At 45.8% G+C, this 27,595-nt stretch overlaps 1 protein-coding gene across 1 annotated transcript in view; it reads right to left on the bottom strand.

Moving 5' to 3' along the window:
• Positions 1-27,595, bottom strand: part of LOC134747788 (interference hedgehog) — an 82,190-nt gene that overhangs the window by 7,733 nt on the left and 46,862 nt on the right. The window contains exons 5-15 of the mRNA XM_063682429.1: positions 25,893-26,084; positions 25,291-25,463; positions 24,460-24,664; positions 18,355-18,574; positions 16,844-16,971; positions 15,501-15,594; positions 15,006-15,109; positions 13,384-13,502; positions 9,741-9,897; positions 9,420-9,623; positions 8,481-8,673 (exon numbers count right to left, since the gene is read on the bottom strand). Of these exons, the coding sequence (XP_063538499.1) occupies positions 8,481-8,673; positions 9,420-9,623; positions 9,741-9,897; positions 13,384-13,502; positions 15,006-15,109; positions 15,501-15,594; positions 16,844-16,971; positions 18,355-18,574; positions 24,460-24,664; positions 25,291-25,463; positions 25,893-26,084 (1,789 nt within the window). The remainder of the gene's footprint in view (positions 1-8,480; positions 8,674-9,419; positions 9,624-9,740; positions 9,898-13,383; positions 13,503-15,005; positions 15,110-15,500; positions 15,595-16,843; positions 16,972-18,354; positions 18,575-24,459; positions 24,665-25,290; positions 25,464-25,892; positions 26,085-27,595) is intronic.

Genomic DNA, 27,595 nt, shown 5'->3' with positions numbered 1-27,595 from the left:
CCTAGAAAAGATTTTAATTCCGTCACGTTCCTAGGTCGTTGACATTCTAGAACAGCATTTACCTTCTTTTTAGACTTGTGCAACCCATTTTTGTCAATAACAAAACCTAAATATTCTACGGAATCCTTAAAAAATTCACATTTTTCCTGTTTCACGCGTAACCCGGCATCCTTTAGTCTACTCAAAACTTGTTCCAACCTAGCCACGTGAGATTCCCTATTTGGCGCGGTAATTAATAAATCATCTAAGAATATACACGTGCCCTCAATGCCAGCTAACAGTTTGTCCATGCATTGCTGAAAAATGCACGGAGCGTTGGATAAGCCAAAAACTAAACGGGTATACCGGAATAACCCCTTATGGGTATTGATACAGGTTAAATTGCGCGACGGTTCGTCTAGGACCAGCTGATTGTAAGCTCTGGATAGGTCTAATTTGGAAAACTCCACCCCGCCATGCAATCTAGAAAACAGATCTTCTATTCGCGGTAACGGATAATTGTCAATAAATAAAATATTGTTTAAGGTTACTGAGTAATCTCCGCAGATACGAATATTTCCATCCGAACGCAACACGGGAACAATTGGCGTAGCTATATCGGAATGTTCAACTTTCTCCAAAATGCCTAAATCTAGTAACCTCTGCAATTCAGTTTCAACTTTAGGCTTTAACGCTAAAGGTACCGTCCGAGGCTTACAAAACTTAAACACGACATCTTTTTTAATTTTTAAATGAATTTGATAGGGAGTAAATGTGCCAAGTTCCCCCGAAAATACCTCAGAGTACTTATCGTGCAATTTTTTTAACATCGGATCCTCCTTTATGTTATGACAATTAAGGTTACACAAATGCAGGTCAAATTTGGTAATAAAATCGCGTCCTAGCAACGGCAATTGCGACATTTGCGAATCAATCGTGGCAATAATAAAAAATTTAATCTCAATTATACGATTATCAAACTTAACCGGTAATAATATATAACCCACAGGTGTGATTTTATTGCCATCGTAACAATTGAGCCTTACGTTACATTTGCATAGGGCATAATTTACTTTAAATGTTTTTTCGTAAACATCGGTGGGTAAGACGGACACTGCGCTACCGGTGTCAACTTCGCACAAAATCGACTTGTTATCAATCAACACAGATTGCATCATAGGTTTCCCGTTAACCGAACGGATAAGAAAAAAATCATAAATACCTTCGCAAATATCGTCAGTATCCTCGGCTAAGAAATTTGTGGTCTTAATTTTAGATTTACACACTCGGCTCAGATGGCCTTTCTTTCCGCACTTTTTACACGAATACTGAGTAAATTTACATTGTTCTTTGGAATGTCCGTGATATCCACATGCACTACACTTAGCTCTTTTTTTATCGCCTTCCGCGGCGGGGCGCAGCGCGAACACATCTGCAGATGCGCAGGCGCTGGCGCTGACCGTACTGCTGTTGCCATGCACCGCCATCCGCGCGCAGCGCACGCTTTGCGCCAGTTGCAAGGCTTTATTGAAGGTCAACGAAGTTGGGTCTTCGGCAAAAAGTTTTTCTTTCTCCTTCCTGTTTTCTAATCCAAGCACAAACCGGTCTCTTAACGCGGAGTCGAGTTCCGTAGTGAACGAACAATGTTGCGCTAGACTGCGCACACGCGCCGCCCAGTCACTTAATTCCTCTCCGGGACGCTGCTCCGCTTTGTAGAATAAATATCGCTCAGCGAAAACACATCGCTTAGCTACAAAATGGTCGTCTAATTTCGTAAGGAGGTCGCTATAGCTGACCGAATCTAGGTCGGCTGGAAACACTAGGTCCTTTGCGATGCGGAAAGTGTCCTCCACCAGGGCAGAAAGTAGTACCGCTCGACGTGTAGCACCAGATTTATCGGTCTCCTCCGTTAGTTTGTTCGCCAAACAAAACTGAGCAAAACGACTTTTAAATATGGCCCACTCCTGCGTGCGGTGGTCGAACACTGGGCTGTTACCTAACACCAGATTCGTTGCTAACATTTTCTCACTTGTGATTAACTGACTTTATCATAAAAACTTCACTTTTTATACGCGTATGTTCTTTTTTCGTCGCCACTGAGAAGTTTCAGGATATACTTCAGAATAAAACACAGGAATAGTAGTATAGCGTGTACTGGCCGGTTACAAACTGAATGACATAACTAGTTTTAAAACTACCCTTTATTTAAACACTACAGGTATTTACAAATATAAAACAAGCACTTAGGCCAAATGTGCCTTTTTAGGGTTCCGTACCCAAAGGGTGCAAACGGGACCCTATTACTAAGAGTCCGCTGTCCGTCTGTCCGTCCGTTTGCCCGTCTGTCTGTCTGTCACCAGGCTGTATCTCATGAACCGTGATAGCTAGACAGTTGAAATTTTCACAGATGACGTATTTCTTTTGCCGCTATAACACTAAAAAGTACGGAACCCTCGGTGCGCGAGTCCGACTCGCACTTGGCCGGTTTTATATTTTTTAAACATTTAATTATCGTATGTTGTTCAAAATTAAAGAACTTGTTGCCATAGCAGCTGTTTTTCTCCATCCGACATCCGATATGGATAGGACAATGGGAAAACGCTCAATACTTACTGTTGGCAGGCGGCCGCCTCGCCCTCCGACACAGCAGTAAGGTGACCACCAGGATGACGAGGAGCGCCGTGGCGCCGATGGCGCCGCCGGCCGTCACTAGCGCCGCGGGCGCGGGCGGCGGCTCCGTGCTCGAGCTCAATACTTACTGTTGGCAGGCGGCCGCCTCGCCCTCCGACACAGCAGTAAGGTGACCACCAGGATGACGAGGAGCGCCGTGGCGCCGATGGCGCCGCCGGCCGTCACTAGCGCCGCGGGCGCGGGCGGCGGCTCCGTGCTCGAGCTCAATACTTACTGTTGGCAGGCGGCCGCCTCGCCCTCCGACACAGCAGTAAGGTGACCACCAGGATGACGAGGAGCGCCGTGGCGCCGATGGCGCCGCCGGCCGTCACTAGCGCCGCGGGCGCGGGCGGCGGCTCCGTGCTCGAGCTCAATACTTACTGTTGGCAGGCGGCCGCCTCGCCCTCCGACACAGCAGTAAGGTGACCACCAGGATGACGAGGAGCGCCGTGGCGCCGATGGCGCCGCCGGCCGTCACTAGCGCCGCGGGCGCGGGCGGCGGCTCCGTGCTCGAGCTCAATACTTACTGTTGGCAGGCGGCCGCCTCGCCCTCCGACACAGCAGTAAGGTGACCACCAGGATGACGAGGAGCGCCGTGGCGCCGATGGCGCCGCCGGCCGTCACTAGCGCCGCGGGCGCGGGCGGCGGCTCCGTGCTCGAGCTCAATACTTACTGTTGGCAGGCGGCCGCCTCGCCCTCCGACACAGCAGTAAGGTGACCACCAGGATGACGAGGAGCGCCGTGGCGCCGATGGCGCCGCCGGCCGTCACTAGCGCCGCGGGCGCGGGCGGCGGCTCCGTGCTCGAGCTCAATACTTACTGTTGGCAGGCGGCCGCCTCGCCCTCCGACACAGCAGTAAGGTGACCACCAGGATGACGAGGAGCGCCGTGGCGCCGATGGCGCCGCCGGCCGTCACTAGCGCCGCGGGCGCGGGCGGCGGCTCCGTGCTCGAGCTCAATACTTACTGTTGGCAGGCGGCCGCCTCGCCCTCCGACACAGCAGTAAGGTGACCACCAGGATGACGAGGAGCGCCGTGGCGCCGATGGCGCCGCCGGCCGTCACTAGCGCCGCGGGCGCGGGCGGCGGCTCCGTGCTCGAGCTCAATACTTACTGTTGGCAGGCGGCCGCCTCGCCCTCCGACACAGCAGTAAGGTGACCACCAGGATGACGAGGAGCGCCGTGGCGCCGATGGCGCCGCCGGCCGTCACTAGCGCCGCGGGCGCGGGCGGCGGCTCCGTGCTCGAGCTCAATACTTACTGTTGGCAGGCGGCCGCCTCGCCCTCCGACACAGCAGTAAGGTGACCACCAGGATGACGAGGAGCGCCGTGGCGCCGATGGCGCCGCCGGCCGTCACTAGCGCCGCGGGCGCGGGCGGCGGCTCCGTGCTCGAGCTCAATACTTACTGTTGGCAGGCGGCCGCCTCGCCCTCCGACACAGCAGTAAGGTGACCACCAGGATGACGAGGAGCGCCGTGGCGCCGATGGCGCCGCCGGCCGTCACTAGCGCCGCGGGCGCGGGCGGCGGCTCCGTGCTCGAGCTCAATACTTACTGTTGGCAGGCGGCCGCCTCGCCCTCCGACACAGCAGTAAGGTGACCACCAGGATGACGAGGAGCGCCGTGGCGCCGATGGCGCCGCCGGCCGTCACTAGCGCCGCGGGCGCGGGCGGCGGCTCCGTGCTCGAGCTCAATACTTACTGTTGGCAGGCGGCCGCCTCGCCCTCCGACACAGCAGTAAGGTGACCACCAGGATGACGAGGAGCGCCGTGGCGCCGATGGCGCCGCCGGCCGTCACTAGCGCCGCGGGCGCGGGCGGCGGCTCCGTGCTCGAGCTCAATACTTACTGTTGGCAGGCGGCCGCCTCGCCCTCCGACACAGCAGTAAGGTGACCACCAGGATGACGAGGAGCGCCGTGGCGCCGATGGCGCCGCCGGCCGTCACTAGCGCCGCGGGCGCGGGCGGCGGCTCCGTGCTCGAGCTCAATACTTACTGTTGGCAGGCGGCCGCCTCGCCCTCCGACACAGCAGTAAGGTGACCACCAGGATGACGAGGAGCGCCGTGGCGCCGATGGCGCCGCCGGCCGTCACTAGCGCCGCGGGCGCGGGCGGCGGCTCCGTGCTCGAGCTCAATACTTACTGTTGGCAGGCGGCCGCCTCGCCCTCCGACACAGCAGTAAGGTGACCACCAGGATGACGAGGAGCGCCGTGGCGCCGATGGCGCCGCCGGCCGTCACTAGCGCCGCGGGCGCGGGCGGCGGCTCCGTGCTCGAGCTCAATACTTACTGTTGGCAGGCGGCCGCCTCGCCCTCCGACACAGCAGTAAGGTGACCACCAGGATGACGAGGAGCGCCGTGGCGCCGATGGCGCCGCCGGCCGTCACTAGCGCCGCGGGCGCGGGCGGCGGCTCCGTGCTCGAACTTACTGTTGGCAGGCGGCCGCCTCGCCCTCCGACACAGCAGTAAGGTGACCACCAGGATGACGAGGAGCGCCGTGGCGCCGATGGCGCCGCCGGCCGTCACTAGCGCCGCGGGCGCGGGCGGCGGCTCCGTGCTCGAGCTCAATACTTACTGTTGGCAGGCGGCCGCCTCGCCCTCCGACACAGCAGTAAGGTGACCACCAGGATGACGAGGAGCGCCGTGGCGCCGATGGCGCCGCCGGCCGTCACTAGCGCCGCGGGCGCGGGCGGCGGCTCCGTGCTCGAGCTCAATACTTACTGTTGGCAGGCGGCCGCCTCGCCCTCCGACACAGCAGTAAGGTGACCACCAGGATGACGAGGAGCGCCGTGGCGCCGATGGCGCCGCCGGCCGTCACTAGCGCCGCGGGCGCGGGCGGCGGCTCCGTGCTCGAGCTCAATACTTACTGTTGGCAGGCGGCCGCCTCGCCCTCCGACACAGCAGTAAGGTGACCACCAGGATGACGAGGAGCGCCGTGGCGCCGATGGCGCCGCCGGCCGTCACTAGCGCCGCGGGCGCGGGCGGCGGCTCCGTGCTCGAGCTCAATACTTACTGTTGGCAGGCGGCCGCCTCGCCCTCCGACACAGCAGTAAGGTGACCACCAGGATGACGAGGAGCGCCGTGGCGCCGATGGCGCCGCCGGCCGTCACTACCGCCGCGGGCGCGGGCGGCGGCTCCGTGCTCGAGCTCAATACTTACTGTTGGCAGGCGGCCGCCTCGCCCTCCGACACAGCAGTAAGGTGACCACCAGGATGACGAGGAGCGCCGTGGCGCCGATGGCGCCGCCGGCCGTCACTAGCGCCGCGGGCGCGGGCGGCGGCTCCGTGCTCGAGCTCAATACTTACTGTTGGCAGGCGGCCGCCTCGCCCTCCGACACAGCAGTAAGGTGACCACCAGGATGACGAGGAGCGCCGTGGCGCCGATGGCGCCGCCGGCCGTCACTAGCGCCGCGGGCGCGGGCGGCGGCTCCGTGCTCGAGCTCAATACTTATTCATATTCATATTCATATTTTTTATTAGTATTAATCATACATTGTCATGGATGCGTAATTTACATTATTAATATTATTATTTACAATAGATATGTCAGAAATATGTGCAATTAAAATTGGGTTTCATTAAACATTAGAATAACAATAATAACAAAAAATAATAATAATAATTCAATTGTAAATAAAATAATCATACCCCGTTCCAATACGTTAGGAGTGATCCCAATTAGCCTTCCAGAAATTCCTTAACCGAGTAATACGCCTTTTGGATCAGGAAACACTTGAGTTTTCTTATAAAAATGGGATCTGATGCAACATCCTTTATATCAGACGGTAACCTGTTATAGATGCGTGGGCCTATAATTTGGAAGCAGTTACCTGTTTTTGCAAGCCTGTGCCTAGGTATTACTAGTACCTGCGTTCGTCTTGACGACTCACGCATAGTAGAGATGTAAAGGTGTTTCCTGCTCCGTCGGATAAGTTTACCCACCTCAAATATAAAGAGCGAGGGAACCGTTAGGATGCGTAATTTAATAAAAAGCTCTCTTGCTGGTTCGTCAGGTGGTACTCTGCATATAGACCGGACGACTTTTTTTTGAATAATAAAAGGGCGATCACGGTCTGCAGCTAAACCCCAAATATCGATTCCATAGGAAAGATGGGAGTGAAAATAAGCGTAGTAGGCGGCTAGTAGATTCTTTTGAGACAAGGAGCCTTTGAGTCTGGTTACGGCATAATAAGCAGAGTTTAACCTAGCACAGAGGGAATCAATATGCTCCTGCCACTGCAGTCTACCGTCTAGAGTGAATCCCACGAATCTTGCGGAGCTCACGGCTTCAATGTTTGTGTTTTGTATTACTACAGGGTTTAAGTTTGTGGTCTGACTTGTAGCCAATGAGAAGTCCAGAATATTCGTTTTTTCGAGGTTGAGCTGCATGCCGTTCGCAGTAAACCAGTGCAAGAGCCTCACTATTACCGTTTCGACATTGATACGGAGCTCATCCTCACAGTCCCCACTCACTACGGCGCAGATATCGTCTGCATACATAATAAGCTGCGTGTGAGAAGATAAAAATGGCAAGTCATTCATCAGCACCAGAAATATCGTGTTACCAACATTGGACCCCTGAGGTACTGACCGGTCACCAATATCACCTGGTTCCGAGGCATCACCAGCCACTTCTGTTCTTTGGGAGCGGTTGCTAAGGAAGGAAATAATGAAATCTAGGGTCACCCCACGCACGCCATAGTGTTCAAGTTTAGCTGCTATCAGTTTGTGATCAACAAGGTCGAATGCGCGAGATAGGTCGAAAAGTATAGCGGCGACTCGTTTTTTGGATTCTAGCCTGCCTAGAACGTTCTTTACCACCTCACGCGCTGCCTCAACCGTCGATCGACCAGCCTGATAAGCATACTGCTGAGAGCATAACGATTCATTCGACCTAAAGAAGCTCATCAGCCTATCACAAATTCCCGTCTCAAATATTTTTGAGATGGCGGGCACCAACGATATCGGACGATAGTTTTTGAATTCCTTCTTGCTACCTTTACCCTTATACACAGGTGTTACTTTTATACTTTTTAAAGTGTCAGGATAAGAACCGTTCGCTATTGAGGTATTAAGATGGTTGCATAGCAGGTTTAGGAAAATGTAACTTTACTGTTGGCAGGCGGCCGCCTCGCCCTCCGACACAGCAGTAAGGTGACCACCAGGATGACGAGGAGCGCCGTGGCGCCGATGGCGCCGCCGGCCGTCACTAGCGCCGCGGGCGCGGGCGGCGGCTCCGTGCTCGAGCTCAATACTTACTGTTGGCAGGCGGCCGCCTCGCCCTCCGACACAGCAGTAAGGTGACCACCAGGATGACGAGGAGCGCCGTGGCGCCGATGGCGCCGCCGGCCGTCACTAGCGCCGCGGGCGCGGGCGGCGGCTCCGTGCTCGAGCTCAATACTTACTGTTGGCAGGCGGCCGCCTCGCCCTCCGACACAGCAGTAAGGTGACCACCAGGATGACGAGGAGCGCCGTGGCGCCGATGGCGCCGCCGGCCGTCACTAGCGCCGCGGGCGCGGGCGGCGGCTCCGTGCTCGAGCTCAATACTTACTGTTGGCAGGCGGCCGCCTCGCCCTCCGACACAGCAGTAAGGTGACCACCAGGATGACGAGGAGCGCCGTGGCGCCGATGGCGCCGCCGGCCGTCACTAGCGCCGCGGGCGCGGGCGGCGGCTCCGTGCTCGAGCTCAATACTTACTGTTGGCAGGCGGCCGCCTCGCCCTCCGACACAGCAGTAAGGTGACCACCAGGATGACGAGGAGCGCCGTGGCGCCGATGGCGCCGCCGGCCGTCACTAGCGCCGCGGGCGCGGGCGGCGGCTCCGTGCTCGAGCTCAATACTTACTGTTGGCAGGCGGCCGCCTCGCCCTCCGACACAGCAGTAAGGTGACCACCAGGATGACGAGGAGCGCCGTGGCGCCGATGGCGCCGCCGGCCGTCACTAGCGCCGCGGGCGCGCGCCCCTCCGGCGCCGCGGGCGCGGGCGGCGGCTCCGTGCTCGAGCTCGGGGTGGTCGGGTTCGGCAGGGTTTTTGCGACCTGGACAAAAAAAGTCAATAAACGAATGAATTAATTAATAAACAAAGCTAAGTATAATGTATAACCTAACGTGTTTCGAATGGACGAGGCCAGAGTACCCAAACGCCTTCTAGAAGGCCGACCGGAGGGCCGCAGAGGTAAAGGAAAGCCCGAGCTCAGATGGTTGGACGGCGTATACCAGGACATCGGGACCTTAGGAGTGAAAAGTTGGAGAAGGAAAGCCACGAATAGATCGGACTGCAGAGATTTGCTTGACCAGGCCACAGGGCGGACACGCTATACATCAAAAATCACGTTTCTATGTGTGGACGGCACGTCCGTACACGCGTCATGCGTCATAGTGTGAGTAAGTTGCTTAAAAATAGTACTGAGAGCACGCCAGAAGTCCGCCAGATTTATGTCGCGGGGCGAGGTAATTCGAGTCGGGGCGGGACGGTGCGTGGCCGTTCTGTATGATAACCTGTGACCAGGCTAAGGCCCACCCGCGGCTGTAGTGCCTCAGATGATGATGATATTGATGATGAAGTATTAGGGTCAACTTGGGGTGCACTCATGTTTTGTTTTATGATATAGAAGGCAAACGAGCAGACGAATCGCCTGATGGTAAGCGATTACCGTTGCCCATGGACACCCGCAACACCATAGAGGTTTTAAGTGTCGGTCTTTAAGATGGGAGTTTAACTCTAAAGTCTGTTAAAGTATGCATAACTAAGGTATTTTAGTAAAGTATGTATAAGTGTACTTACAAGTATTTTGCTAAACTCCGACGGCGCTTGAGCGGTGTAGCTCTGTAGCTTCCACTCGTAAGCCGTGTCGGCCGCCAGATGGCCGAGGATCGCGACGCGAGTGGCGCCCCCCTCAACGGTCACCTTCTCGTATTTGCCCGCGGAGGACACGGCGCGGTAGTACACGTAGAAACCTTCCGCTTCTACGCCACCGCCGCTCGACCACTGCAACACGGAATTATGTTTTGCAATTTCGATCTGATCTGATCTGATGAAGGCAACGCACGGTTGACCGTTGACCGCATGCTTTTTTTTTTCAGGTGATACAATGATGGATCTTACCGTCCAGTTAAGCCTCACACTGCTCGAGGAGACAGGCTCCGCCGCAATGAGGTCCGGGGCCCGCGGGCCCTCGATCCCTCCCCTCTGCAGGTAGAAGCGGGGACTGCTCCGACCCTGGGTATTGTCCTGGTTTGAGTACACGGCTGCTATGCGGAATCTGTAAAGATAGGAGAATTTTTACAAGAATTTCAATTTATTTGTAGTTTTTAATTTTATTTCACTTTATTTTGTTTGATGTTATAATAATAAAAAAAATAGTTTATTTAAAAAAAATTATACATTGTTTTATTAACCTATGATCTCCACACTAGGCTAGGCCTGTCTTGTGGAGTCAGTTGAGACAATTCCAATTTTTAATTAACATCTTCCTATACGCTGAAGTTTTGACATTGTGCTAATACTAGGTGATACATATAGCTTAAAGTATTATATAAAAATAAAAACTTAATCTATACAAGATAAATCACAATTTAGGTTTAGTAAAGAAATTACATTAATACTTAAAATTACGTTAATACTTTAAATTATTTGAAATACTTATCTTTAATCTGTCCGGTACCAGTCCGTCCTCTTCTAAAGAGTGTATGTAGGGCGGTATGTCAGTCCGCAGTGTGCCACGGCCCGCTGCTTGAGTTCGTCACTTACTTGTAGTAACTGTCCGGTACCAGTTCTTCCACTTCGAAGGAGTGTATGTAGGGCGGTATGTCAGTTCGCAGTGTGCCACGGCCCACTGCTCGAGTTCGTCACTTACTTGTAGTATCTGTCCGGTACCAGTCCGTCCACTTCGATTGAGTGTATGTAGGGCGGTATGTCGGAGTTTGAAGTGGGCCACGGCCCATTGCTCGAGTTCGTCACTTACTTGTAGTATCTGTCCGGTACCAGTCCGTCCACTTCGATTGTGTGTATGTAGGGCGGTATGTCGGAGTTTGCAGTGGGCCACGGCCCATTGCTCGAGTTCGTCACTTACTTGTAGTATCTGTCCGGTACCAGTCCGTCCACTTCGAAGAAGTGTATGTAGGGCGGTATGTTGGAGCTTGCAGTGTGCCACGGCCCATTGCTCGAGTTCGTCACTTACTTGTAGTAACTGTCCGGCACCAGTTCGTCCACTTCGAAGGAGTGTATGTAGGGCGGTATGTCAGTCCGCAGTGTTCCACGGCCCGCTGCTCGAGTTCGTCACTTACTTGTAGTATCTGTCCGGTACCAGTCCGTCCACTTCGATTGAGTGTATGTAGGGCGGTATGTCGGAGTTTGCAGTGGGCCACGGCCCATTGCTCGAGTTCGTCACTTACTTGTAGTATTTGTCCGGTACCAGTCCGTCCACTTCGATTGAGTGTATGTAGGGCGGTATGTCGGAGTTTGCAGTGGGCCACGGCCCATTGCTCGAGTTCGTCACTTACTTGTAGTATCTGTCCGGTACCAGTCCGTCCACTTCGAAGGAGTGTATGTAGGGTATGTCGGAGTTTGCAGTGTGCCACGGCCCATTGCTGGAGTTCGTCACTTACTTGTAGTATCTGTCCGGTACCAATCCGTCCACTTCGATTGAGTGTATGTAGGGCGGTATGTCAGAGTTTGCAGTGGGCCACAGCCCATTGCTCGAGTTCGTCACTTACTTGTAGTATCTGTCCGGTACCAGTCCGTCCACTTCGAAGGAGTGTATGTAGGGCGGTATGTTGGAGCTTGCAGTGTGCCACGGCCCATTGCTCGAGTTCGTCACTTACTTGTAGTAACTGTCCGGCACCAGTTCGTCCACTTCGAAGGAGTGTATGTAGGGCGGTATGTCAGTCCGCAGTGTTCCACGGCCCGCTGCTCGAGTTCGTCACTTACTTGTAGTATCTGTCCGGTACCAGTCCGTCCACTTCGATTGAGTGTATGTAGCGCGGTATGTCGGAGTTTGTAGTGGGCCACGGCCCATTGCTCGAGTTCGTCACTTACTTGTAGTATCTGTCCGGTACCAGTCCGTCCACTTCGATTGTGTGTATGTAGGGCGGTATGTCGGAGTTTGCAGTGGGCCACGGCCCATTGCTCGAGTTCGTCACTTACTTGTAGTATTTGTCCGGTACCAGTCCGTCCACTTCGAAGGAGTGTATGTAGGGTATGTCGCAGTTTGCAGTGTGCCACGGCCCATTGCTCGAGTTCGTCACTTACTTGTAGTATCTGTCCGGTACCAGTCCGTCCACTTCGATTGAGTGTATGTAGGGCGGTATGTCAGTCCGCAGTGTTCCACGGCCCGCTGCTCGAGTTCGTCACTTACTTGTAGTATCTGTCCGGTACCAGTCCGTCCACTTCGATTGAGTGTATGTAGGGCGGTATGTCGGAGTTTGCAGTGGGCCACGGCCCATTGCTCGAGTTCGTCACTTACTTGTAGTATTTGTCCGGTACCAGTCCGTCCACTTCGATTGAGTGTATGTAGGGCGGTATGTCGGAGTTTGCAGTGGGCCACGGCCCATTGCTCGAGTTCGTCACTTACTTGTAGTATCTGTCCGGTACCAGTCCGTCCACTTCGAAGGAGTGTATGTAGGGTATGTCGGAGTTTGCAGTGTGCCACGGCCCATTGCTGGAGTTCGTCACTTACTTGTAGTATCTGTCCGGTACCAATCCGTCCACTTCGATTGAGTGTATGTAGGGCGGTATGTCAGAGTTTGCAGTGGGCCACAGCCCATTGCTCGAGTTCGTCACTTACTTGTAGTATCTGTCCGGTACCAGTCCGTCCACTTCGAAGGAGTGTATGTAGGGCGGTATGTTGGAGCTTGCAGTGTGCCACGGCCCATTGCTCGAGTTCGTCACTTACTTGTAGTAACTGTCCGGCACCAGTTCGTCCACTTCGAAGGAGTGTATGTAGGGCGGTATGTCAGTCCGCAGTGTTCCACGGCCCGCTGCTCGAGTTCGTCACTTACTTGTAGTATCTGTCCGGTACCAGTCCGTCCACTTCGATTGAGTGTATGTAGCGCGGTATGTCGGAGTTTGTAGTGGGCCACGGCCCATTGCTCGAGTTCGTCACTTACTTGTAGTATCTGTCCGGTACCAGTCCGTCCACTTCGATTGTGTGTATGTAGGGCGGTATGTCGGAGTTTGCAGTGGGCCACGGCCCATTGCTCGAGTTCGTCACTTACTTGTAGTATTTGTCCGGTACCAGTCCGTCCACTTCGAAGGAGTGTATGTAGGGTATGTCGCAGTTTGCAGTGTGCCACGGCCCATTGCTCGAGTTCGTCACTTACTTGTAGTATCTGTCCGGTACCAGTCCGTCCACTTCGATTGAGTGTATGTAGGGCGGTATGTCGGAGTATGCAGTGGGCCACGGCCCATTGCTCGAGTTCGTCACTTACTTGTAGTATCTGTCCGGTACCAGTCCGTCCACTTCGAAGGAGTGTATGTTTGGCGGTATGTTGGAGCTTGCAGTGGGCCACGGCCCATTGCTCGAGTTCGTCACTTACTTGTAGTAACTGTCCGGCACCAGTTCGTCCACTTCGAAGGAGTGTATGTAGGGCGGTATGTCAGTCCGCAGTGTGCCACGGCCCGCTGCTCGAGTTCGTCACTTACTTGTAGTATCTGTCCGGTACCAGTCCGTCCACTTCGAAGGAGTGTATGTAGGGCGGTATGTCAGTCCGTAGTGTGCCACGGCCCGCTGCTCGAGTTCGTCACTTACTTGTAGTATCTGTCCGGTACCAGTCCGTCCACTTCGAAGGAGTGTATGTAGGGCGGTATGTTGGAGCTTGCAGTGTGCCACGGCCCATTGCTCGAGTTCGTCACTTCCCGGTATTGGACCTAAGAGGTAAAAATAACATTCAGTAATTAAAATAAATTAAGTAATCATTTTATGACGTGACATGCCTATTTCAACTCTCTATGTATGGCTTAAATCTCTACATTTTTTTGTTATACATAACATTAATAATGGCATTCCGAGTATATTAACTATAGTCTGTAACTGACAAATTTAAAAAATGTAGGGTTTCTGTGTTACCGTCTCATAGAAAATTTTAATTTCGCGCCTTTTACTGACAAACTTGTTTGACCGGCTATATGTAAGTAAATTTGAAACCGGAAAAAAACATGTATTGACTGAATAGAAAGATCCTTCCAACTTGTTTCCAAATCTGCTCCCGAGAGACTGGTATACGTTATCGCGATACAGATACAAGTCGACAGTAAACAGGACAGCGAACATCAGAACACAGCACAGACCCTGTCAATGTTTGACTACAAACAAAGGCCTTTATCCCGACTCTAGCCGGTTTGTAGGCTGAGGGCACTAAGTGCTGAAGGTACCACGGGATTTAGTCCAGATTCGATTGTTACAGTTGTTGCAGTAATACTTGTAATGTAATGTAGGCAATCATATGACTGAATGAAAACTCCTGACATAGCGAATAGACAAAGATCTTGTAGGCATATGATAATAGCTGTAAAGGTTGTTCAATTCAATTAAATTCAATACTTTATTGATAAAATACAATTTTACAAGTCAGATACATTCAAATGCTAAATACTTAGTGGTGTCTTATAATTATTTTGTTAATTACATAGTTTAGTTGTCTGGAAGAGAACGCTTTTTAGCGATAATACCGCCTGTTGTTTAACCTATTTTTTTCTGTATTATTTGTGTTGTTTTCTGTAATGAGGTGTGCAATAAAGAGTATTTCATTTCGAATAAGAGGAAAGCAAAAAACATGTGTTTTTTTTAAAACATGACTAAGGTTACATTTTTATAGTATTTCTTGAAGGTACTTTCAATTAACAATTCAGACAAAAGTATCGTTATTTATGGAATGGAGAGTCATATATCAGAATCGAAATTGTATAACAAATCCATTTAAACTTAAATTTCAATTGCTTATCGTGAAAAAAATAAAAAAATCGTAATTACGTAACGAACGTAAAATGCTCTAGTGCAGACACGTATCATTTTCTGCACACCTTTTAGAACAACAATGCCCCTCTTTTAAAGCATGAGAAATGAAAAGAGTATTTGTATTGTATTGTAGCTGTCAATATTGTGAAAATTAGATTCAGAAACACGTTAGGTACTTTTTTGATACTCAAAACTGACTTATCACCGAGCAAGACTGGGATCTCTTCCAGTTAACCGTTCCAATAAAGTGTGGCAATATCATCATTAATGTTAAATTTCTATAAAAATATGACGTGTATAGTATATGGTGTATAATGAGTAATTAACATTAACGACACTAATTCTATTCAAATCGGTGCAAATTTAGCTCAGACGGACTCAAGCTACTTTCAAGGTAACTAAAATATGAGTTTAACCTTAAAGATCCGTATGGGCATCCCGGAGCTGGAGTTGGACCATGACACCATGACGCTCTCATCCGACATACGCGTCACGGTCGGACGCGAAGGCGGCACCATTTCTGCAAACAAACAATAATTTATAATGGCCCTTAGCACGTATTGACTTATTAAGTCTTCTTCAGAGAACGTCTAACGGCCCGGCCACGACATCGCGCGGCGGCGGAAGCGGCAAGCGGCGGCCATAGTTGGGAACGAAAGGTCCGATCGCTGTGTCTCGCTTCAACCTATGGCCGCCGCTCGCCGCTGCCGCCGCCGGGCGATGTCGTGGTCGAGCTGTAGGGTCACCTTATACTAGTCTTTTAAGCGTCGGCGTCTAGTCAGCGCTATAGAAAAATAGCGTCGATGCGCAGTTGCGCCAACGTTGCGTCAAGCAGCAGCCATAGAGAGCCATTTCTACATGCCGACGCTTCGGGAGACGCTAGTGTGGGGTGGCTCTAAATTACTACTTACTTGCTTTTTTCTTAGGGTTCTTCCGATTATTGTGTTTGTTTTTTGGCTGCTGGTAAGCGATATGCGCTGCCTTCGCGCTGTCTGCAGAATATTCCTATATGAAACAAAACGTTACTAGTAAGTCTTCATAAACGACACAGTTGGCATAGTTATACATATACAACATTAAACATTTCAAAAAATTAGTTATTCTGTGGTTGAGCACCCTTGGCGTATTTTATCAACATAATTAGTGTAACAAAATAATGGAGTAAGGTCAGTACGGGTAAGTGTCGCATAGGGATATACACGGTGTTTTCTGTAACAGGAGCAATAAATTAAACTGCAGGCTGCACTCCTCAAACTGATCAACATTTATTCAGCAACTTTTTAAAATTATGAAATTTTTTGATTATACCTTTTTCAAACTACATAATTAAATATTTTTTTCAATGCACGCTGCCATCTGTGTATTTGACGTTGCTTGTCACCCTTTAAATATATTTTTTTTTGTAATACATTGCGTCTTAGAATAAACTTTAAAGTGTAATGAAAATCAAAACACGTTATTTTTAAAAGTTGCTGAACAAATCTTGGTCAGTTTGAGGAGTACAGCCTACAGCTTAATTAAATGCTCCTGTTACAGGAAACACCCGGTATAAGTGGGGCGGGCCTGTTCACACATTGATTAGTGTGTGTTGCGAATTCATACATTTGGTAGTGGTACTTGCGTTTAGTGGCAAATGTATGAACTCGCAATAAACACTAATCAATGTGTTAACAGGCAAATTGTGACGGCCAGTCACACTTACCCGTATTAACCTTACCGTATTTTCTGGCTAGAGTTTGAATTTTTCTCATAAAATCGTGAAGCACCCTACTGTATGAACTATGAATTTTCTCAAATAATTTTTACGCCTCACACCCTAATCTGTTCTACAAAAACCTTTGTTTCTTTTGTTCAGCGATTACCAATGCTACCGCTACTGACTGAACGGGAACAAACCCGTTTAAAAAGAAATTTTACCGTCCTATTTATATAGTTCAAATTTTAGTAACATGTCACACACAGGCAACTAATCTTCCTTCATTACGCAAACTCGTTTTCTGAGTAGCTGTTACATAAATTTGAACCTTAATACTATCACGATAGTTGCTTTTTAACGACATGGTTGCTTTGGCACGCGCTCGGCACGCGACTAAAGCGCCTCTCCATGAAAGAAATACTTAAGGCTTTTGTTGGGGTTTTTTTTTTTCAGCGTCGCGCGGCATTGTATTTATATCGGAGCATCGTTAATAATGGCGTAAGCGCCATCGACAATAAGGTCCCTTTTTATAGAAAATACCACAAATCTGCGTCTCACCTGTGAGATCTGAACCGGCACGACGGTGAGCAGCGCCGCGTCGTGCGCGCAGCCGAGCGCGTTGCACGCGAAGCACTGCAGCGCGCCCGCGTGCTTTTTCTCTACGCGCGCGAATCGCAGCTCCGATCCTGCATAATTCGACAAATGTTTGAATTTACAGATTTTTATCTTGTTGTCGAATTTTATTGTCACATTTAGATAAAATTTGGCTGGTTTGAAGAGCTCCTTACGATAGCGGAATAAAGATGAAACCACAACTTGTTCCGAAAAAAAATTATGTATGTAATCCGTTGTTACGAAATGACCATACTTTTTCGTAACTCAGAAGAAGATTTTTTACGACACACCTACGGCGAACTTGCGTTTATATTGTACAGAATAGGGAACTCTATCTATCCACAAAATTTTATCGAAGTCTAAATAAAAACTGGCCTTAATAAGGGAGCCAAGTTATTGACATCAAAAAGCGAAATACTTCAAAAAAGAAGATTCAAAAAGTGGAATCTTGAGCTTTGCGAAGGTTTCAACTCACAAACTTGCACACTGATGTCTGAACATTGAAAGCCTTTCTGAGCGGATATGGCGAAAATAAGGGGTTCTCGGGTCAACGGTGCCTTTGTCAAACTATTCAATTACCTAGTTTGAAAGTTCATTATGAAGTTGTCAAGTTCAGATTTGGTGTGTACTGGTATTAATTAGAAATTAGAACGAAGTCTTGATTAGACTTGTGCGGAAATCCGTAATCTCAAAATCTTATTCCTAATCTTTAATATAATTATCTTCACACCAGCTTGTATAGGCTCTCTTTATACTTCAAAAACTGAAGAGAAATTTGCATTTTATCCACGACTGGCAAAGTACTGATTCAAATTTTGAGTTGTTTCCTCATGTAGAATTGAATTTTAAGTGATAATTTTAAATGATAGATATTTAATAACGTTCATTTGAATTAGATTTATAATGATTTACAACTAGTATTTTTTTAATAACAAAACTTCCGTGAGACACAGACATATTAAATATATTAATAACGGGTCACTCACATTTTAAGTCGAAAAACGCTCGACATGTTTCAGAAACAAGGAAACTAGTATTTTCTTCACATTGGTGTGATTAAATTTTTTGTGTTTCATTCGGGAGCAAAGTTTAAATAAATAAATATTATAGGACATTCTTACACAGATTGACTAAGTCCCACACCCACAAGGAGGCTTGTTTTATGGGTACTCAGACAACGATATTATATATAATATATAAATACTTAAATACATAGAAAACACCCATGACTCAGGAACAAATATCTGTGCTCATCACAAATAAATGCCCTTACCGGGATTCGAACCCAGGACCATCGGCTTCACAAGCATGTGGTCACTACCCACTAGGCCAGACTGGTCGTCAAAAGTTTGTTTAACAATTCGCAATTTATCATAACAACAAGATACCCTATTGCAAATGTATACCTTAAATCTAGGGTATCTTAAAATTAGAACTAACATCCACGAACTTACCTTGCGCCTTAATGCCTTTACCGGTGACAGGTTCAGCGTTCAACATCCAATGCACCTGCGGCGGGGGCTGGCCGAGCGGCGTGCCGCACGCCACTCGGGCTGGCGTGCCTTCGCTGGCGTTCACGCCGTACGCCACGCCCTCCCAGTACGGCGGCTGGAGGGCCAGCACACGCCAGGAGCGGCGGAGGGCGTTGCCGTTCACGGAGCAAGAGTATATGCCCTGGGAAGACAAGGAGACAAGTCGTAGCTAGGCATTATTGGTGGCATTTTAAATTTGGAAATGGTGAAGATTTGAAATCTAAAAGAGTAGGCTCCAGCCTCCACCTAGTCACAGAAATGACGGAGAAATAATTAGGTGTACATTAATAGTATTTTGTATTCTGTACTTAAAGTTCAAAGTTCAAAGTGTTTTTATTTGTGAGTATATGTCAAACTGATTACAGTGGCGGTAAATAAATATTTGTAGCACTATACCCTGCCTGATGGCGTACAAAAACTTGAATAATTTCCTTACATACTAACATGCGAAACAAATTTACTTATCTATATAAATACCTAGTTATTATTAATATTAAAGTCATGTCAAATCAGAAGCGTTAAAATTATACAGCAAAAATTCAGAAATGGTGTAAAAACAATTATCAATTAAAAATGTCAGTAGTTTGTGCTTAAACTGATTTAAGGGTAACATTCTGAAATGGACAGGCAATTTGTTATAAATCTTACTAGCTAAGCAGAACACACTTTTGCGCATTAGGGCAGTATCTTAGTCATACTTGTTATGGCCATTTTTTGCCCGGATGCTGCACTTCATGATAAAAGCAAGCCGCTTTGCACAGTGCTAGTAGGGACCAAACTGAGTGATTTGACCCGCAGCAGCGCAAGTTTCACCCCTTGGGAACAGAGATGGCGCCACTTCTTTAAAAAATATTTCAAAAAATTCTACAAGCGAAACCAATGAACCGATTTAAATGTTTAACATCTCAAATGAAAGCTCATTATATACATTACTTTTAAAAAAATACTCAAAAAATATATACTGATTATTTTCGACAAAAAACGGCATCTTAAGTTTTTTTTTTTTACTCGATTGATAGTTTTTACTTGGTTTCTCAAAAAAAATGTATGGAATATGAATAGCTTAATGCATGTATATATTACTGAATAAATAACAAGTATTATAAAACAAACCCGACACCGATACCTCTTATACTTCACGAAATATAAAAGTTTTAATGTGAGTGTAAATTTCTTCAAAATATATTTCAAAAAATTCTACAAGCTTAACTATTTGACCAATTTCAATGTTTAATATCTCAAATAAAAGATCATTATATACATTACTTATAGAAAAATACTCATAAAACATATACTGAACCCTTTTGGCAAAAAACGGCATCTTAAGTTTTTTTTCTTACTCGATTGATAGTTTTTACTTGATTTCTTAAAAAAAAATTATGGAACATGAATAGTTTAATAAATATATATATAGTACTGAGTATATAAAAGTATTACAAAAAAACCCGACACCGATACCTTTCATTCTTCACGAAATATTTAAGTTCAATTATGCACGTTCTTACAAATAAATCCTTTAAAAGAAATCTTCAATCGCAGTAAGTGCACTGATATATGAAATGTGTCATATGAAAATAAATCACCCAATTTATTTTAATAAATAAAAAATTATAAATAAAAACTGAATTAAGTTTTTTCCTGGTGGTGAATTGCAAAAAAATATAACAAATCTAAAATTAGGAATTATTTTTATTTAAAGTGACTACATTTGTAAACAAAAAACTTAAATGTCCTCTTCGGGTTCATATTTCATATTTATTTATTGCAACCATGGTTTTATAGGTATTACAAATTCTTGGTAGTTCCACATGGACCCCGTGGGGGCATAGCAATATTACATGCATACTTGGAATCTAATCTTAAATCTATGTGTATAATATAAAAGTAGGTCAATTTAGTAGTTTCTATACATATAAGCCGAATTGAATCAGATAATTGTCAGTGTATTAAATAACAAAATAAACGGGCAACTAATTATTATTAGGTGATGTCAAATTATATGGTTCACCGGTAGATGTAAAACTGTAAAAGAAAAGTCGTTTTGTTAAGTACTCGTACCATTCCAATACTACAAAATCACTGATCATACATGAACTGGTTGCTGTAGATTATTGTTGACTTATTTTTGTGCCTAGTTGATATCCATTAAACCTATAATTTTGTGCCAGACCTATAATTAGTGGTCAGCATGCAAAATAACCCTGGATTGAAAATTACATTAACTTACTTTTGATTTGTACAGCCACATTTGCATGATTTACACTGGGCTGTGCATGGCCAGCTGACGCGACGACACCCACAATGCATAGTTTCTCAGCCAGATTTGCAGCCACAATGGTCCAAGAGGCTTAATGGAGACCAAATCGCTGTAACTGCCGACCATTCCGGAGTCCAACTCTCTTTTTCCTCAGTCCATCCCCAAAAAGATGTACATGGTATGGAAACTTCTGGTTTCACAGCGTTTCCGTTGGCCCTCTTGGTAAGCTGCTCGAAGTGCATGTTTATAGAGAGCAGCTGATGTAGGTGGCAGGGTTGGCAGGTTCTAATTTCTCGGCCAAATCAGATTTGTTCCCTGAACGACGCCCTCCATTGACTGACAACGAAGGTGGACAAATTTGGTTTTCGTACTGGAAGAATTCGTTCAGATCAAGCTGCCTTTCTCTGGCCACTATAAAAAGACGGGAAAATAGGAGTATGTCAACTTTTAAGTTTTTGATTTTGTCAGTTGTCAGGTGTGTAACTACATATTTTAATTTTAGTATAAAGTAACCCTAGATTTGTGTTATTGTTTGGCCAAACGGAACACATAAACGTAAATGAAGTTCACAAATATTTGTTTGCTTCAAAAAACAAGCTTGTGACAAGCCTGCCACCTACATCAGCTGCTCTCTATAAACATGCACTTCGAGCGGCTTACCAAGGGGGCCATATATGGGGAAACGCTATGAAACCAGTAGTTTCCATACCATGTCCATCTTCTTGGGGATGGACTGAGGAAAGAGAGAGTTGGACTCCGGAATGGTCGGCAGTTACAGCGATTTGGTCGCAATTAAGCCTCTTGGACCATTGTGGCTGCAAATCTGGCTGCGAAACTATGCGTTGTGAGTGTCGTCGCGTCAGCTTACCATGCACAGCCCAGTGTAAATCATGCAAAAATGCCTGTACAAATCAAAAGTAAGTTAATGTAATTTTCAATCCAGAGTTAATTTGCATGCTGACCACTGATTATAGGTCTGGCACAAAATTATAGGTTTAATGGTAATCAACTAGGCACAAAAATAATTCAACAGTAAATCTACAGGCACAAAAATTATCCAACAGTAATCTACAGCAACCACTTCATGTATGATCGGTGATTTTTTAGTATTGAAATGGTACGAGTACTTCTCAAAATGACTTTTTTTTCAGTTCTACATCTACCGGTGAACCCGAAGAGGACATTCAAGTCTTTTGTTTACAAATGTAGTCACTTTAAATAAAAATAATTTCTAATTTTATATTTGTTAAATAAAACTATGAAAACGGATTATATCGCGTATATTGAATTTATAATACATTCGAACTCTTTACAGCTCTTTTAGATTTGTTATATTTTTTGTAATTCAGCACCAGGAAAAAACTTTATTCAGTTTTATTTATTTATTAAAATAAATTGGGTGATTTCTTTTCATATGACACATTTCATATTAAAATCAGTGCACTTACTGCGGTTGAAGATTTCTTTTAAAGAATTTATTTGTAAGAACGTGCATAATTGAACTTAAATATTTCGTGAAGAATGAAAGGTATCGGTGTCGGGTTTTTTTGTAATACTTTTATATACTCAGTACTATATATATATTTATTAAACTATTCATGTTCCATAATTTTTTTTTATGAAATTAAGTAAAAACTATCAATTGAGTAAGAAAAAAAACGTAAGATGCCGTTTTTTGCCAAAAGTATTCAGTATATGTTTTTTGAATATTTTTTTGTAAGTAGTATATATAATGAGCTTTTATTTGAGATATTAAACATTAAAATCGGTCGAATAGTTTAGCTTGTAGAATTATTTGGAATATATCTTGAAGAAATTTACACTCACATTCAAACTAAAATATTTCGAGAAGTATGAGAGATATCGGTGTCGGGTTTTTTTTATAATACTTTTTATTTATTCAGTAATATATACATGCATTAAACTATTCATATTCCATACAATTTTTTTGAGAAATCAAGTAAAAACTATCAATCGAGTAAAAAAACAAACTTAAAATTCCCGTTTTTATCAAAATTATTGAGTATATATTTTTTGACTATTTTTTTAAAAGTAATGTATATAATGCGCTTTCATTTGAGATATTAAACATTTAAATCGGTTCATTGGTTTAGCTTGTAGAATTTTTTGAAATATTTTTTAAAGAAGTGGCGCCATCTCTGTTCCTAAGGGGTGAAACTGCCGCTGCTGCGGGTCAAATCGCTCAGTTTGGTTCCTACTATCACTGTGCAAAGCGGCTTGCTTTTATCATGAAGTGCAGCATTTTGTTCATAACAAGTATGACTATTTGCGGAAACAGGAAAGAGATTCTGAGGATACCTGGAATTTCTAGCAAATACCTCAGAGACCGTCCTGAATAGTGTTGGGTTTGTTTTGATGTACATCGCAATTTCAAAAATGTAGAGGCAGGGGAATGTAAGAATTTTCAGGTCTTTAAAATGTGGTACACAGCTATCTGTTAGGTGAAGCCCTAGAATCGCTTTCACGCATCTTTTCTGTGCGATAAAGACGGCTTCTCTGTTGACTGAATTACCCCAATAGATGATCCCATATCGTAAGGTTGACCCAACGAAACTGTGATAAGCCATCATCACAGCTTCCGTACTAACTTGCTTGGAAAGTTTGTACAAAGCGAAAGCATATTTATTTAATTTTTTACAAACTGTCTCAGTATGAGCTGTCCAATTTAAATGATTGTCAATTTGGACACCTAAAAAACTTGTATTGCTTACTGATTCTATAACCGTTCCTTCATAATTGCAATCAATGGGTCTCATTACTTTTCTTTGATAAAAATGCATTATTTTAGTTTTATTTAGATTTATCGTTAAATTATTGTTCTTGAGCCATTCAATTATAGTATGTAAAGTGTAATTAATTTCATATTCATAGTCTCTATCATCTTTGCAATCAATTACTACTGTGCTGTCGTCGGCGTAGAGTACCATTGGGTAGTTAATGTGACGAGGAAGGTCATTGATATACAGCAAGAATAAAAGCGGACCAAGCACGCTTCCCTGCGGCACTCCATACACTAAATCTCGTTTTTCGGACCTGTAACAAACCTGCCTTTGTGATTTAAGACATATTTGTGACAGTTCAGTTCAGCTCTCTACCACTTAAGTACGATTTCATGAGATTTAATACATTGCCACGAATGCCATAGGCACTGAGCTTCTTGAGAAGGATAGAATGATCGACGTAGTCGAATGCCTTCGTCATGTCCATATATATAGCACATACTTGTTCTCCTTCATCCATTTTTAATATAATGGGGTGCAATAAATGAAATATGGCCATATTAATGGTTTTTTGCTTCCGAAAGCCTTTTTGTTCTGATGCAAACAGGTTATATTTTTCTAGAAAACCATATATTGCTTCATAAATAACTTTCTCAAAGATTTTAGAGAAGACTGTAGCAAGGGCAATAGGTCTATAGTTCGCTAGGTTCTTTTTATCACCCTTTTTGTGGAGGGGCTTTACAATTGTCGGCTTAAGTTTATCAGGGTTTAAACAAGCGTTATTCCAAAATTGAATAACGGTTGGTTCTAAAAATGGAATCTTGAGCGTTGCGAGGGTTTCAAGGCACGAAGGTTAAACAAATTTTACCACCGAGTGAAACACGAAATTTGTAACCACACCAACGCACCAGAGGGGCAGCGCTTTGTTCGGCCACACGGGCACCGTCAAGATTCCATCAGCGCACTATTTACGGTACTTTAAAACTTTGTTTTCATTGTCTTTAGGTTGACATTGTAATGACAAATTACCTCATCTTCAGCAGTGAAAGGATGTACCACCAGATCGTGGTCGTGTCGAAAGCCGTTCCTTTTCTCCGTGCCTCTGTACCACGTGACTTGAGGCAGTGGGGTGCCCACGGCTCCACACCAGAGGCGCAGCGCTCCGTTCGGCCGCACGGGCACCGTCAGGATTCCATCGGTGACTTCGCCGACGTAGTCTTCGGATTCAAGGAATCTGTTAAAGAATTGATTGGAGTTTGAGTGATTTAATGTGGTAGAGACTCATGGTCCGTTGTGGTTACTTGACCAAACGCTAGGCCGTTGATATATGACCTATATCGTACTTGAAGCCGCTATTGCCATCATGCTGCAACCTCAGGTACGTTATCTCCTCTCAACTTGCTCTTCGCTCAGGTTATAGGTAAACATGTGGCCATCCATTAGCAACACTCTTAACTCTCTTATTTTAACCATTGGTGGACCTCATGTATGTCTTCGCAATAAGCTTGACATGTCCGTCCCGCCTAGGAAGTCTTACTCTACAATAGTTGTATCGTACCTGAAGCCACCGTAGTCCCCGATTGCCCCGATTATCGAAAAGGTCAAGGAGAAACGCTTAAGATGGTATGGTCATGTCCAAAGGCGTTCAGAAGACCATATGGTGAAACTGGCCCTAAAACTGCCAACCACTAAACGCAGCTCAGGCAGACCACCTACCACCTGGTGGACGACGGTTCAAAAAGACCTAAAAGAAGCTCATTTAAATAAGGACGTAGCGTAAGACCGCGCTAGATGGAAATTGAGGACAAGGAAGGCCGACCCCAAGTAAATGGGAACAGGTCTAGCGGGAAGAAGAAGTACCTGAAGCCACCGTTGCCCTCATGCTGCACCCTCAGATACGTTCTTTCCGGCAGCTCAACATGCTCGTCGCTCAGATTGTTGGTTGCCGTGCAGCCGTAAGTCCCGCTGTCGGCAGTCGTCGCGTTGTGGATGATTAGGACGCCGTGTGGAGTTTCCACTGGCTGTCTCACTCCCTGAAAAGTTTTGGTTCACTTAACTAAATTTACATTACAAGCATTTACAAAATTTTGTTAAATTCTGAACACTCTTCGTTTCCTTTATGGTGAGTTCAACTTTCATCTGAATCTTTAAGTACCTACCTTTAGTGTTCAAGGTCCAAAACTAGGTCACCTCGTCGTCCGTCCACAAATTTAGTTCCGCGAGAGACTCAGAGAGAGCCCGGTTTTAGACAATGGTTCGGAGTTCGGACCAGCCACTAGAACCGGGCACCGGTTAGGCCAAAGAACTACAGATCCCGATGTCAGATATTCTCCATCTATCTAAAGACTGCAACAAGTGGAGTAGGCGTTACAATGCTTCCGTCGAGAGCGCGAACGTGAGTGATGGACCAAAGATCTCCATTCTTCCTTCCACCAGGATAATTTTCCAGGCCTCGAGCTCACCTGGACTTCCTTCCACCAGGTCAGCTCCGCCGGCGGCTCGGAGATTGGTTCCTTGCAGTGCAGCACCACGGTGTTGTGCAACGGGGCCGTGATGACTCTCGTCTCGCCGTTGTTCCGGCTGAGGTCAATCCGCGCAATGGTCAGCCGCGCCGGGTCCGAGGCGAGGCTGATGGCGCCGTACCAGACTACGCACTAGAAAAATACGGCATTATTAATAAGTTTTTTGTTAGGTTGCGTTGTTTTATTATTTATTACCTTCCAGATCCATCATCAAATCAGCTCCATATCATAATAATCTTGCATTATTTACACACCTATGCAAATTTTGAATTTCGTAGGAAACCGGGAAATGGGTCAAATTTTACTTGCAAGATTTGACCAGTATACATAGGTACATACATTGCAAGTTAAATAAAAGCTTGTAAAATTAAAGCATTCAACGTAAAATTCAGCATATATTATATTTTGAACGTAAATAGATTCAGGGGCCACAGCCACATTTATTATTGAATATTTACAACGAACACAATTTCCGCAGTAAGACGAGGGTCAGCTATGTGAACAGATTGGATAGGCTTCGATTTCCGGTAGGTTTAGGCCGTTTACAAAATACTCGTATACGGTGAATAGTGTTTCTTTTTTTCGTTAATTTCAAAGGTGCATTATTAGGGTACTTAATAAGCTTGAGCGAATACAAAATATCTGCATCCGGTTTATATTTGGATTGCGTAAATTTGACCACGTTTCTCACTTTCGCGTCCAATTCAAGTGGCTCCCAATCCGTTATCATCGTAATTTTTATATTCTTTGTCTTCTGTATAATGTACTCTTTAATCACACCACTCCCCGTTACCTAAAAGAACGCTTTCATTAATAACGAATTGGAAATGGTGATTTATGGAATTGGTGGAATTAAAATTCCACTAGATCCTTACAAAATTTGCTTCTTTCTGTCCCTCCTTCCTCCTCAAAATTTTATAATTGCTCTTTCACTATTCGAGCTGTTCGGCTTTGGAACTCTCTTCCTGTCGAAATAAGACGCGCTCAATCCTTTACTATTTTCAAATCTAATCTTAAAGAATATTCCCTTCAAAAGTGATAACCAGTAACGCGAACAGACACTAATGGTCGCCTTACTGGTTATCACTTTTGGCAAGATTTATATTATTGTATAAATATATTTAGTACATATATGTAGGTATATTATAATGTAAGTAGTATGTATGTATATGTATTGTCTTATTGTAGTTTGTGTAGTTATTGTTGTAGACTTGAATTTTAAACTGTTTAAAGGTATTTTTCTAATGCTATTTAGTTTTAATTTAGTTTTTTGCACCTCCTAATTGGTTAATTTATGTGTCATTTCTCCACTACCTAAAGGTTGTTTGGAAGAGATCGCTCTTTAGCGATAAGGCCGCCTGTTGTCTCCTCTGTCTTCATGTATTATTTGTGTTTCCATGTACATTTATTCTGAGGTTGTGCAATAAAGAGAATTTGTATTGTATTGTGCATTCCTGAGCTTAAATGAAGCTGTATCTAATTTACTCCATTTCGCAGATATATAATCTTTTTATTTTTATTTGTATCGTCAATGCGGACATTGCGGACAAATTTGTGCAAAACTTGTTACAAATTTTTAACGGAGCGATTTAGACTGTTCGTGATTTTTTTTTTCTATAGAGCGAAAGTTGTATAACCAGGTT

This window comes from Cydia strobilella, chromosome 15, assembly GCF_947568885.1.
Source record: "Cydia strobilella chromosome 15, ilCydStro3.1, whole genome shotgun sequence".
NCBI lineage: Eukaryota > Metazoa > Arthropoda > Insecta > Lepidoptera > Tortricidae > Cydia > Cydia strobilella.
The sequence above is the reverse complement of the archived record's forward strand: the minus strand, read 5'-3'. Positions and strand labels throughout refer to the sequence as shown.